This window comes from Lemur catta, chromosome 6 (genome assembly GCF_020740605.2).
Source record: "Lemur catta isolate mLemCat1 chromosome 6, mLemCat1.pri, whole genome shotgun sequence".
Classification (NCBI taxonomy): domain Eukaryota; kingdom Metazoa; phylum Chordata; class Mammalia; order Primates; family Lemuridae; genus Lemur; species Lemur catta.
The window spans coordinates 95331860-95346045 of NC_059133.1; the positions used below are offsets into that span (position 1 = coordinate 95331860).

Below are 14186 nucleotides of genomic sequence, written 5' to 3' on the forward strand. Positions count from 1 at the left end.
TATTTACTGTTTTTACAGGTTCATTGCCTATCTTTCTCCACTGGAGTATAAATTCCTTGAAGGTAGGAACTATCTTGTTCTCTTCTATGTCTTTGGTACCTAGAATAGTACCAGATACATTGCAGGAACCCAACCAATATTTATCATTATAGATCATATTCTTAAAAATATTTAATGATATGATAACATTCCCCTGAGATGTGATTAAATGGGGGGAGGAAGGGCAGAAAACTGTCCACTGCGAGCCTAATTTTTAAGAAAAATACATGTTAAGAAAAAGACAAAAAGGAACATGTCATTTATGTCAAGGATGCCTCTAGTTATATTATTAAAAATGCTTGTTCTGCTCTATTACTAAAGGGTTTGTTTCCTGAGTTATATGCATGTAAATAAGCAAGATGCCTTTCACAAAGAAAATTATCTGGTGGGTTGGTGACAGAGAACATATATATTGTTCTGTATATGTGGTCACTCATACATACTAAGGCAAGCCAATTTACTATTACTATTTAATAGAGTTTAACTTTCAATATTAAAAAAATCTTAGTGGAGGGGTATGTGTGTTTGTTTTGTTTACTTTTAATTATGTCAGTTTCTGATTGTAAGATAAAGCTTTTTAAGACTTGCCAGAATAGAGACAAGGGGATTTTAAGACTAAAAGTGGGCAGACACACTGACATCACATAGCACAGACGAAGAGTCTTCGAGACCAACTGAGAGCTGTGGTTTGTGTGATTATTCAAGTTATTTCTAACACCACTACTTTGCTTCTTCCTTCTGTTACTGTTAAGTTGGAATTGTAGTGGTTTATGCAGACTTAATAAAAGAGAATGTCTTGGACTTTAACTGGCAGGGATTTTCTTGCACCACCCACTGTCATAATTGATTACATGCTGGACCCTGATGGAAGGACAGAACTTCTAGGCCAACAGAAAATCACAAATACATGGTAAACCATCTGCTTTGTTCAGCGACTGAGAGATAATAATGTGACCAATGATCCAAGCAAGAAGGGACTGCCAGTCCAACTGTGCCCAGTCCTCCATCAGCTTGATGTCTGAAGGTGGAGGGAGATTTGTGTTGGCAGCCACTCTGCCAACATCTGACATCTGTCACCAATAGCTCCCCATTATTACTGGTTCCAAAAAAAATCATATCTGCCAGTCAAGCAGCTTTCCTACTGATGGACAGTCGAACGATGCCTTCTCGGCCTGCCGTGCTTGTGAGGAACCCCCTTTCTTTGCATATATGCATCCACTAATCCCTTTTCATGCCTTGCCTGTTAGCCTGTCGCTTAGCGGGGCCGAGAATGGCAGCAGCGCGAGGGGCTATAATGAAAGCTGTAGGTGCTTACGGTTTCACTGCTGTGCCATCGCAAGTCGTCTCCTCATCAAGATCCAGAGAAAAACCATATTCCACCTCCACCTCTGCCTTTTTGGGAAAATAACATTTGCCTTTAAAAAGAAGTAACATGGTCCTTGATGTGTTTGCATATGTTCAGATTAGCTGATTCTTGTTGGTGCTTTGTATGTATTAGGCACTTTGCATAGACCACCTCATTTAATGCTTTTAATAATCCAGCAAGCTTTCCTATTTTATAAAAGAACAAGCAGAGGCTCAGAGATAATGAGTGGCATCCCTGGGGTTCAAACCAAGATTTTCTTGCTTAAGGAAACCTTTTCCCACCACAACATCCTGACTCAGAGGATTGTATGTAATAAATAAATGTATGATAGACTCAGTGATATCTCGAGCAAGTAGCAAGCATTGGGAGATATTGATTGCAAAGGCCAAGGCTCTCGCTTTTGCCAGAGCCTCGACAGAATGCTAAGGAAAAGAGAAGGCTTTTAAGTCCTAAAATCCTGGTGTCCTGGCCCTAATACCTAGGAAGTGCCATATGAAAACAAATTGTCTCTTCATTTTGAGTTTACAGTGACATATGAAAAATGTAAGTGAGTGACTGCTTTTAAAATATCTGAAGTGTTGAGACTTTTCAAGAAAGCACTAGCCAGTATGTCCAGAGGCTCACTGAGCTGAGCAATGAAAGGAAACCTGCAGAGGCCAAGAGTTCTCTTGCACTTGTATGAGTACGTTGCTGGGTGATCCTAACCACGGCATTCGCCCGGGCAGGGCCTCAGGTTATTGCATCCAGGTAGGATAATAGCATTTGAAATATTAATCAGCATTTCCCCTCCAATATTTTTCCCCTACATTTGTGAGCTCTTCATGCCATGTCCCCTTTTTCAAGTCAAGGAAGATAACCACAAGGACCCAAGGAAAAGAATATTTCTTCCTGTAGGATGATGAAAGGAAGCTTGACACAGCAAAGGTTTGTGAGACTGTGATGAGAAGAACAAAGCTTACCTGCTCTGGAACTAGAAGGAATCTCTGGGCTTAGTGGGGGAGGGAGGGGGACTGGAGAATGAATAACAAAAACATAGATATTGGTGGGTCCCTGAGGAATAGGGACAAATGGAGATGTGATTTTTTTTTTTTTTTTCAAGACAGGGTATCGCTCTGTTGCCCTGTACTCAGACTGGAGTACAGTGATGTGATCATAGCTCACTGCAGACTCTAACTCCTGGGCTCCCGCCTCAGCCCCCCAAAGTGCTGGGATTACAAGCATGCACCACCACACGTGGCTAGATGTGAATTTTTTTTTAAAGTGACATAGTTTGGGAGTTTGGGAGGAAAGCAGAACCCATGGCCCTTTCCCAGGCAGAGCCCTGGAAGGTGGCAGGAGCCCAGAGAGGTAGTGGCCATGTAGTACACCCAGACAGAGCCTTCACAATCCCTTGGCCCCAAGCCCCAGCATGGTGTAGGAGCAGCATAAATTTCCTTTGCATCTGAGAGTAGCAAAAACATCATGTAGAAAATCACAGTTACAATCTCTGCAGTTTTCTTCAAAATATTTCAGGTTGGCTATAGCCCAGGTGCTATAAGCAGTCTTATTTTAATCAGTTGGGCTGCTATAACAAAACACCGTAAATGAGGTGGCTTAAACAACACACATTTATTTCTCATAGTTCTGGAAACTGAAAGTCCAAGACCAGGGTGCCAGAATGGTTGAGCTCTGATGAGGCCTCTCTTCTGAGATGCACACTGCTGACTTCTCCTTGTATCCCACAGTGGGAAGAAGGCAAGAGAGCTCCCTGGCCTCCCTTTTATAAGGGCATTAATCCTAATCATGAGGACTCCACCTTATGACTTAATTATCTCCCAAGGGCCCCACCTCTTAATACCATCACTTTGGGAGTTGGATTTCAGCATATGAATTTTGAAGGGGGCACAACATTCAGTAGGTAACACATTCTAATCAAGAATTTGTAATTTAGGGATGCTCTACTGGTGTCCTAATCAAGATATCTACATCCACAAGAACTTCTGTTACCTGTACCTTGCTGGATAATGGATACTTGACTAATTGGTATCTTGAATTTCAGAAATGAGATTTTATTGGTGAAAATAACGGCCTGTCAAGTTCGAAAGGGACCTCATTGAAATCGAGATAGATGTACTGGATTAGTCAGGCATCTTGGGGACATTCCTCACCTCTGAATGAACAGAGTGAGGCCCCCAGGGGGACTGTGTCCTGTACCCACAGGATTCTGCTGAGCCTGAACTCTAACAGTGCTGTGTCTGGCCATGGGATTGAGAGGCCTCTGGTTGTTGTTACTGACTCTACAGGTAAAAGGATCCTACTTTTGGATATCTGCCTTGAGGAGGGAGCCTTTTTTGCAAGGTGGCAGTGGAGACAGAGCCCTGGGCTGTCACAGGTGGTATATAAGCTGTGTAGGGCCCAATGCTTGTCTGCTAAACATCTGTATGCATGTGCCTCAAAATTAGTCAAAGACTTGATTTCATTAGAAGTTAACAGCAAAGTTGTGAGGAAAGGACTAATCCTCACCCACTTTCAGTTTTTAGTGGCTACAAATATCGACCCAAAGAATTTAAGAATTTACTTATGTTGGTATGTAAACATCCTCAATGACCAAGGGGCTTTGCAGGCATGAACTGAGGAATCCTGTCCCTACGCCTTGCTCCTCAGTCCCCACCCTGAGTGCTGGAGCTAAGCAAACCCCAACTGGAAAATGGGAACAAAAACTGAGAATGGCCTGAGATTCCGATTCTTCCAGCAAAAACTTGAGTAGGGGAAAATAGTTACATTCTTACACATGTAATTTCATGAGTGACACATTTATAAGCACACATATTAGGAGAAACCTGAGTAGAATTACTGTGAATAGCCGAGGGGCAAGGTAAAAATGCTGGGAAAGAGGATGCTATCTCCCAGGTATAAATCCACGGACAAACTCACCTTAGATTGTAAGGCTTTTTGCTTTCTTCTTGGACTTTGTCTTCATTAAAAGATCATCCCCTAATAATTTCAATAATTGATATCATCATCCAATCCACCCCACTGGGCTAAGTCTCACTCTTTCAGCTCAATTCTCAGTAAGCAAAATATGAATCAAATAAAGTAGCCTGGCGTGGTGGAAGATGCATGACATTTGAAGTCAGCCACATCTGGGATCCAGCCCTAGCCCAACTCCATGCAGTGAGCAGAGCGAGCCGTGTGACCCTCCATTCACTAAGCCACAAAACAAGGCATCAGATTCACCACAGGGTTGTAGGAAGTATATGACAGGCTTGTGAGAAGCCCTTTGAGAACTACAGAACACACTTAGCTGCTGATTATCTAAAAGTCTCTTATCTCAATGCCATAGCTTGGCAGTCTTGACTCCTAAGAGATTAATACCTGCCTGTAAAATTAATTTTTTAAAAACCTGTACCTAGTGCCTCTCTTGCACTCTGCTTTTAGCCTGTGATGACAGCTAACTTTATCAAGTGCTGGCAATATGCCAGGCACTGCTTTAGTGCTAAAATGAAGCAACTCACTTAATTCTGACAACAGACTTAGAGGAAGGGCCTGTTACTGTTTAACCCCATTTCATGGATAACAACACCAAGCCCCTGAGTTTACTGTGAGTTACTGGGCAGCTCAGTAATGTGCCCAAGGTTATGAAGCTCGCAGAGGGACTGGCAGGGATTCCAGAGCAGGCCAGTGCGCTAAGCAAGTCCTCCTCTGACTTCTTGTTTGTTTCTGCCATTAGCCATTGAGATCAAGGAAAGTGGGGGCCACGTCCCTGGAAAAGTAGGTTCTGAAGACACATTGTTGAATGGGGTGTTCGCACAGAATGCCAGGCCTGGGACCAGCCCTCGTCTGTTGAGTGAGTAAGCGGTGCCCGGGAGCCCGTGGGGGAAAGGGGATGATGGATGGTGAAGTCATGGTGTTGAAGGGACGGGTTGACTGAAACATCACCATGGAGATTTGCACTTTTTCAACAGATCTAGACATGTCACCGTTTGTCTTCTCATGGGGTCATGATGGTGCGGTGCTAACTAAAAATAATTCCCAGACCAAACCAGCAAAACCAGGAAAGGCTGATCTGTAACCGCCAAGCCTATCTCGGCCCACCTGCAGACCTCAGGTGGGGCTGAGCAGTGGGGTCTCCAAGGAATTTCAAATATCCGGCCCAGCCCGGTGGTGGTGGTGGTGGTGGTATTATTTGATAACTAAGTAACCCATAAAGAGATAAAGGAGATTGCAAAGACTAATGAGGAGAGGAGGTCTTTTTCCACGTGGGAAGCAGAGGCCGTGGTCCCCGCACTGCAGGGAGCGTTCCAGGCCTGGTCTGCGGGAAGAAGGATGCGGGACGACCCCCCGGGCCTTGCCGGCTCCTGCGTCCTCCCCAGGGCGGTGAGGCAGACCCGGAGCAGGCGGGTGCGGGGGGCGCAGTGGACGCCTCAGCAGCAGCCCTTGAGCTTCGCAGGCCTATCGTTGCCAGGATTTAGATTTCCCAAGAGTAGTTAAAAGCCTGACTTTGCTGTGAAAGCGCTCATCTTCTATTGGCAAGCGGGTCCCAGCCAATTTCGGTCGCCGTGGGGGGCGAGCTGCTGAGGTCTGCAGGCTGGATCGGGCCTGGCGCGGGCACCAGCGTCGGGAAAGGGGATGAGTCAGCGCCGGCCGCCCAGATGGAGTCAGAGTGAGGCGGCTGCGGGAGCCAGGTGAGGGCACTGCCGCCAGTGCGGACGGACGGGCAAGGCCTGCCGCCGCCTCCCCCAGGCTGCCCGCCGCCGGCGGGGCCTCCCCGCGCCTGCCCGGCTCCGCCTGTGGCATTAGTGCCACCTAGCGGGCGTCACAGGAAGAGCTGCTGACGGTCACTTAGCAGCGCTGTGGGCTGAGGGCGACGTGGACGCCAGAGCCAAAGCAAATCGTCGCCAGTGAAATCGAAGCCACGTTTTGGATAAGCCTACACTCCAAGCTTCAGCGGGAGGATGAGCTGGAGTCAGAGGGAAAGCAGCTAAGCTTGCTTTGTCTTGCCGTTTTCTCAGGCCGTCCCGCCCGTCTGCGGGGTCTGTGGCCCGAGCGAGCGGCCCCCTCTGCGGGGCAGGCCCGGCCCGAGGGGAAGGCCGCCGTGCCCTGGATTGCCGGCCTTCTTCCGTTAAGCCTCCTGCGAAATCCCAAATCAGTGCCCGTGGCTGCCTATATCCTGTTGCACAAGGGTGTTTACCGTGTTTAAAATCCATTATATTGTGTGTGCTCTCCAGGCTGCCTATTTGAATATTTTCCCTTCATTTGAAAAGTCACCTCCCATTCCTTTATTTTTGGAACAGGTCAAACTCTGTTTCTACCGTTTCCAAACTACGTTGACCTCCAGGAACATCTGAACAAAAGTGTTTTTCTAAAACTTCTTTGCTTGAGGAAACCTGTTCTGTCTCCTCAGGAAGAGCCCCTCCGACACCTTAGCATCCGTTGACCCCATACTCATTTGATAGACCTCTCGGCAGCTCCACAGGCCTGTGTGTGTTGTGTCCTCAGGGAAACCTTCTTAAGCCGGGGGCCTGGGTTTTGTGTTCCCGGCCTTCCTTGAAGGCCCAGTGAAGGTCCTGCACAGATTCATTTTGATACTCAGCCTTCCTGCCCACAGTCAGCATTTTTACTCTAGTTATTGCTAGAAGGGCAGGGGAGAAGTTCCGGTGTAGTGTTCAGCCTTTGAGTACTTGGTTCACGACAGTATGTTGAGAATATTACTGCTAAGCCAACTGGAAAGTTTAATTTTGGTGATACCTCTGCGTATAGAATACCATGTCCAGATCTCTGGAAAGTCATTAGAAATACAAAAGCACTCCCTGGAGCAAGACACAAAAGATTGGGGATTTCCAGATCTTCACTGCATCTTTAACTTCCACTTTCAGGGCACTTTTGTTTCAAGTCTGTGGTTTTCCAGTTATAAGATGATCTGGGTCTGAAAGAGCGTATACGGGGCAGTTAGATTTGTCACCAGCCCTCTCGGAGTTTTGCCTGCGCAGGGTGGTGCTACCAGGTGGCAGTCTGGAGAGGGAGCGGAGTTGCAGTGCTCTTAACAGATACACCCATACGGCAGAGCAAACAGATGAAGGGGAGGGGGGGAGGGACTTCTGGACGTGAGGTTGTGCAGAAAAGAATTCCCAGGACGGTTAAGAGTAGCAACCAGAGGCCCTGGAAACTCCCAAGAGGCCAGCAGACTTCACTGGGCAGAAATCCAAGGAAAAAGTTATCCCTGGTTGTCTCTAAGAACGGTGGATGTCAATGGGGAATGGGGACAAACGGGAATTTCTAGAGTCCTTATAAACTTAAAAGTCATATTAAGTGGAGTTACTTGAGATCAATAGGAGTATCTTAATCTGAACTTTCCCAATGACCAGTTTTAATCTTATGGCTTGCAACTCAGGTCAGAATTAAAACGGCAAATAGCCTTCAATGCCTTTGAGAGATGGGGAACTATGCATTTTTATAATAACATCAAAATGGATATTAGGCCATTGCCTTCTGCATACCTGTCACTCCTGGAAAGAAGCTGGTCTGAGAAGCTAAGATCCAAGAACAGCTGGGCCTAAGGTCTGACAACTGGTTTAAGTGTTAAGGTGACTGTCCCATCCCTGTCCCAGACTCTACCACTCCAGACTCCACCAAGACTCCACCCAGACCTCAGAGGAGGGATGCAGAGAGGATGAGGAATCAGATGGGAGGGAGCCAGGGAAGCTGCAGGGTGGGTTCCCCAGACACTCCCAGAATGTGGAGGGGGCACTGCAGGCCTCTGGCACCTCCTGTGTTGGGAGCTGCTCACTCACAGGTGTGGGCAGCTGGCAATGCCAGGGCTGTTCTCTGAGGCTGGTCATACACCAGCCATTTGCCCACCTTAGGAAGGGGACTGAAGCTTCTAGTTTACAATCTGGCTGCAAGAGTGGCCCAAAAGGAAAAAGGCATGTCAACAATGACTTGTATTGTCATAACACAAAGGCACATTTAGATTCTGTTCCAGGTTAGCATTTGTAATTTTATGTCACAACCAATGTGTCACCCACAGAGTTCTGACATGAGACAGGTGTATTCCATTCTGAGGACTGCTGGGCTATAGGTAAGTCAAAAATGGCCAGAGAATTTAGGTCAAGGTGAGTTTATTGTCCAAATAGCATAACCTAATTGCATCCAAAACCATTTTCAAATCCATCTTTAAACTAGTCAGAAGAACAGGTTATTTTTAAAAATCACTTAACACTGAACAGATAAGGCCTCTCAAAAGGCAGCTGACTATATCATGTCACCATCATAGCCAAACAACATTTTTTTGCCATACTTCCTAAAAACCTTTTTGTTTACACTGACCATGCTACTTTAGCACTTTCTAGCATCCCGACCAAATAAACACCCACACCTCTTATAGAGTACATTGTGAGAGAATAACATTGACTGGATATGGCATCACACTCATTTTAAAGCAAAAAAAAAAAAAAAAGAATAAGAGAAAGAAAAAAAGTCCATGATGAGAAACTGTAACTGAGAGAGAGAAGAGAGAGAGAGATCTGAGGTACATGGTACAAGGGTAATGAACATAATGGAAAAAATCCAATGGCCCAGTGATCTGCTGGGGATTTAAGAGTTGGCCAGCAGTAAGAACTAAAATCAATTAAAAATAAAAATAGAAAATTTTTTTCAAGGACAGGCACCTGTCAAAAGACACTGGATACTGTAATGGCTACAGTCAGTAAGGCACTTTTTTTCCCCAAAGGAGGCTGCAGGCACAGGACTGACCGCTGCAGCGCCAGCACGCATGTATACGTGTGCTGATGGCTTCTTGAAACCTGAGCCAAGAACAGGGTCTGATAACCCAGCCAAGTTTAAAAGCAGAGACACACAAATGTAGAATCATTCTGGCTGAAATGACTATTCTGGGTTGTTCAGCATCCAGAATCATTAAAAGCCATGTGGTGTGAGGAAGTAATAAACATCCTCTGGAATCTTCCTACCCTATTTTGGTGCAAATGGACGGCTGCCGCATGAACAGCTCTTGAAAATTGCTCCAAGTCCACACCAATAGAAGCTGCACCCATTCTATAGCTACAGAGGGTCTGTTGGCTTAAGGGGACTTTACTGTCTCAGCACTATTTTCCCTTTTAAAGCTATTCTCAAGGTTGGACTGTCTCAAAGATAAACAAAGAGGAATCCTTTTGGCTTAGAAGCCAACTGGCTTACTCAGACTTCCTCCTCATTCCTACTGCCATTTCCACACTATCAATATTATCTTCGTGAACTAGAAAATCAATTATTTACATGACATAAGGTGCAAGTCTATTTCTTCTCCCAGCCCTGTCCCCTGTGGCCCATGGAGAGAAAATTCCCCTGCCCTCTTTGAGAAAGTCATCCAATCCTGCCTAATGTTCTTAACCTTTCTGTCCCAGAGCTCCCAGGGCACAGTCTGGAGAGGCCCTGAAGGTGCTAGACCGCAGGAAAGCTGCAGCTCCCTCTGAAGAGTCGCCCATCCTGCTAGCAAAGGGATGCAGTGTGATGCTGTCAGGGTTGTTTTCTCCTCTGGCTTTGCCACTTAAGCCTCCGAGCCAGCCTCCCCCTGACCCGGCTGATAAAAGAGGCAGAGCCTCCGGTACAGAGCACATAGACAAGAGTAACCAGGTGGTGAGACATGGTGTGCTCTTCAGGGGGTCCTGGGGAAGTTCACAATAAAGCCTCTTACGAGAGCAGCCCCTTCTCCAAGGAGCTCGCCTGTCGGCACAGTGAGGTGTTCTGCTGAGGGAACCGCCCCTTGCTTTCTCCTGCAGGCTTCTTGGCTGTTATGAACCCGCATGGAATTTAATTATGCTTAGCATATATTTTTGGCATACTAGGATTTCTTCCCCCTAGGATTTGGCCAAAATAGGGGAAGGATCAAAATTTGGCAGGCTGGGGGACAACATTGCCCCCAATGATGGAGAAAAAACAAAGAAGAGGAAGAGTAAAGAAGAGATGAAAAGACAACAAAGTAGAAAAAGACCAGACTAGATTTTGAACTCCTTTAGTGGGAGGGGAGAAATAGGAAAAAAAAAAAAGAGCAAGTTCAGATCCATGGGGGGACTTGAACCCCTCTGGAACAAAGACTCCAACAAGGAGACCAAGATCCAGGGAGAGGGCATCAGTCGCTTGAACAAATCCAGGATTCCTTCTTCCGTTTAAGTGGGGAGCAGGCAGAAAGGCCAAACACCCAGCACCTCTGGCAGCAGCCCCACACACACATCACACTAGGCCCCCGGGGCGGGAAGGAAAAAGCTAGAAGGACCCGTGGGCCCCGGGGCTACAGAAAAGTGGAGAGTTACAGACTGAAGGTGCCTGTTCCTTTCCTCATTGGGTTCTTTCACTTGCTGCTTCTGTTTAAGCTGAAGAGTTGGTCACTGTAAAATGAATTTGCACCTCATTTTCTCTTTAGGCACCACAAACTCCTGGGACTAGGCTTTCCCCATTCTGCAGGACTCCTTGGGGCCCAAAATAGTGTGCTATGCAAAGTGGGCTCTTGATAAAACACTGGCTAACTTGCTGGCTGCTCAACTTTCCTCATCAAAACTTCAGAATTCACCATCCACTGTCCCACTAGAAATTCCCTAGAATTTTAGGGTCATGCTAACTCACAAAGTCCTGAACCCTTCGAAACACACTTCACAAGAGACTGACTCATCTGGAATTTCATCTCTGCAGAGAAGCAGCCTCCTTATCTGCCTTCAGCTACCATCCCATACCCATCTGACCTGTTTTTTTCTATCATGCCAACTCAATGTGATTTAAAACCTGAAAACCATTGAGTGCTTCAGCAGAGGACCTGGCGTTGCACAGTGCTTGCCTGTGCAGTGAGAGACAGAGGAGGGGGCAAGAAAGCACCACCAACGCTGCACGCTGCAGATTCATCTACCCACAGATTCAGACCTAGGAAAACTTCAGAGATGATCCTGGACTGGGAGTGTCCATGCCAAGGAATGGAAAAGATACAAGGGAAACTTTCAAGATGAAAGGGCCCCACGCAGATGAAAGCCCTGCATTTGAAAAAGCTGCAAGATGAGGATCTCCACACAGCCTGCTGGAATTCTTTTTAGTCTGTTTCCTGATACCTGGTACCTAAGTGCAAATTATGACTTCCTAGTCCACTGCATAAATGTTTGTGTTGAATGTCTGCCTTGTAGGGGAGGGAGGATCCCTTGGTTCAATGTATTTTTTCCATCATGATGAGGATACTGGAGTCACAATGGGAGCCTGATGGCCTTCGTGACGGAAAAGGTCCCCGGGGGTGAGACCCTGGGTCAAATCCACCCTACCTTCCATCCGAGAGGGTCAGCGCCCCCACCCGCTCACCTTGTCTGTTCCTCACACTAATGGGCTCCCAAGCAGAAACTGTACGGCTGTGAGGTATTATGAAACAAAAACGTGAATCATTGTCTTTTGTAGTTATTGATTTTGTCCAGTAAACCTGAGGTAAAGAATACTCTGTCTTTGAAGAATGTGATCAGAGAAAAAAAAAAAAAAAAAAACCAAAAAGAAAAAACAATCATGAATATACTACCGGAAGAAAACAAACTATGGAAGGGCTTTTCCAGTACGAAGAACTCATATCTCAACCATCTACTTCAGGACTTGGAATTTAAGCAGTAAAATAATATATTATAAAAATGTTTATAAAATAGCAGCACACTCTGTGAAACATTACAGCTAGGTACTGTTAATGTGAATAAGGATGAACGATCTTAGCTTCTTAGCAGCGCAAAAAAAAAAGTAATAAAAAAACTGAACAAAATAAAATGAAAAATAAGAGACCCTTAGATTTTTCTCCATCTTCATCCCTCATACTATGAAACAAGGCAGAATCTGTGTATAAAATAATTCTTCAAAGTAGCCCTGTTCTGATTTTTTTTTACTTAAAAAAGGCAAATATTTTAACAAATAGCTTCATTACCTGTCAATTACAATTGTGCAAAAAAAAAAAAAAAAGTTGTTGCTCCAACCTCTTTGCTAACTGAATGCCTCTAAGAAGTGGAGAGGAAAAAAAATTCAAGTACGCTGAATACAACTTTGCAATAAAATTAACAAAAAACGGAAAAGGGAACAAAATGCCACACCTGATGTTCAGCCATGTTCCTTTGCACCAGCAATAACTTTTCTTTCCATGTCCAAAGGAGAGTTATATAGATAGGAATTAAGATCCTTCTGTGCCATAAAAATGGTAACATCTTTGTTTTTAGGCTTTTCTGAGGAATGTTGCAATGGGAATGTCAGCAGAAAGGGGTGTCTGTTGAGTTCTGGTAGGGGCACCAGAACTATGTACCAGAGGATGTCAGATACCGGAAGTGAATGGGGACCTAGACTGGGGCAGGACAGGAAGGGACAAAGAGAAGAGGGAAGGAGTATTCAGCATGATTCGCATAAACCATCCCATCTATCCCTCAGGAACAATTTTTCAAAGTGCTTTTCGAATGGAATGGTTTATAACAATGCTAAACTGTGGACCAGACATGCCAATCAGCACCAAAAATTAGTTTTTCCTAATAAGGGATGCCAAGGTCACATTCCCCTCTTGAATACAGTAAGAGAAAAGATTCCATTCCAGATCCCGCCCTTGGTCTCCATCTGCCCCCATCTCATCTGAGTTTTGGTTACGGCCCATAGCTAAGTGTCCCCATTAGGTAACAGTATGGTGGTGTCTGCAACGAACCACGTTTGGAAGAAGAAGCAGGAAGGATATCACAAAACGTGAAACCCAGGAGCCAATTGCCTGTGTCCAACTGGCAAAATAAAACATTTTTTAGGTAGCAGCTACTGTAGACGGCAAAAGGACATAATGCAGAGATCCAACAACACTCCTGACTTAGTAACGGTGGCTGAGAGCAAAGTTGCTTCTACGTCCAAAATGGTTCAATCATGTTGAGAGATTGTTTTGTACTCCCTCCCCATCGTGTCCCTCCTTATTTCTAATTCTTTCTTGAGTTCATTGCTTTGCAATCTAATCATGCCATAAATGGCGTACACAGTTCCTGGAAATTATACTAAAACGGGTGTATGTGCTAGTTCATAACATGAAAAAAAAGTCTCCTCTAATTTGTTCCCATATTGCAGGCGTACATACTTTCTAGCTACTCTGCAGGTTTTCCTGTAAGCATTTTACTATTACTTTTATATAGTCAAACCATAACTGTTCGCATATACAGGGGATTCCCTTATGTTGTACTTTGAATAGGCACCAAATGCTTTTAATTATTGTTTTTATAGGACTTTTTTCTCTCACTTCTAAAAGAACTTTAAATATGATCTAGGTGGGGGCAGAATTTTTTTTTTTTTTAAGTTTCATCCTAAAACACAAAGAATAAAACATAACCAGAGAGAAGGAGAGAGCAGATTATGAATGCGCCTCTCTCTTTCGGCCCGACTGGCATCCTCACAGGTCAATATCCCGCACATCTGTAGGGGTGCTGGCTTGGTCCAGTTCATCCTCCGACTTGGATCCATCCCGCTGGTCCTGGCGGTACTGCTGCAGGCTATTGAGAAGCACCGCCTCGATCTGCTCCTGGCAGGCTTTGAGACAATCCTAGAAGAAGAATAGTCCAGACCAGAGCTGTTAGCAAGACAAACAGGGCACACAACATTTTATGAAGAACACATACATAATCCAGCTTGCATAATTTCACGCTGGTTTTCCAGTACACACAAAGGTGAAGTAAAGGAGAAATGTTCTTGAGGTGCCATGGAATCTCACTATTCCAAGTGGGGTCCCCCAGGCTGGCAGCACTGGCATCACTTGGGAGCTTGGAAACAGAATCTCAGTCAACCCCAGACC

The 14186-nt window shown here is 45.3% G+C and overlaps 1 protein-coding gene across 3 annotated transcripts in view; it reads right to left on the reverse strand.

Moving 5' to 3' along the window:
• Positions 1–8485: 8485 nt before the first annotated feature.
• CCND2 (cyclin D2) overlaps positions 8486–14186 on the reverse strand; it is a 31025-nt gene continuing 25324 nt past the window's right edge. For all 3 annotated transcript variants that reach the window (XM_045554564.1, XM_045554565.1, XM_045554563.1), the window contains one exon: positions 8486–13937. In XM_045554564.1, the coding sequence (XP_045410520.1) occupies positions 13788–13937 (150 nt within the window). In that variant the 3' untranslated portion in view covers positions 8486–13787. The remainder of the gene's footprint in view (positions 13938–14186) is intronic.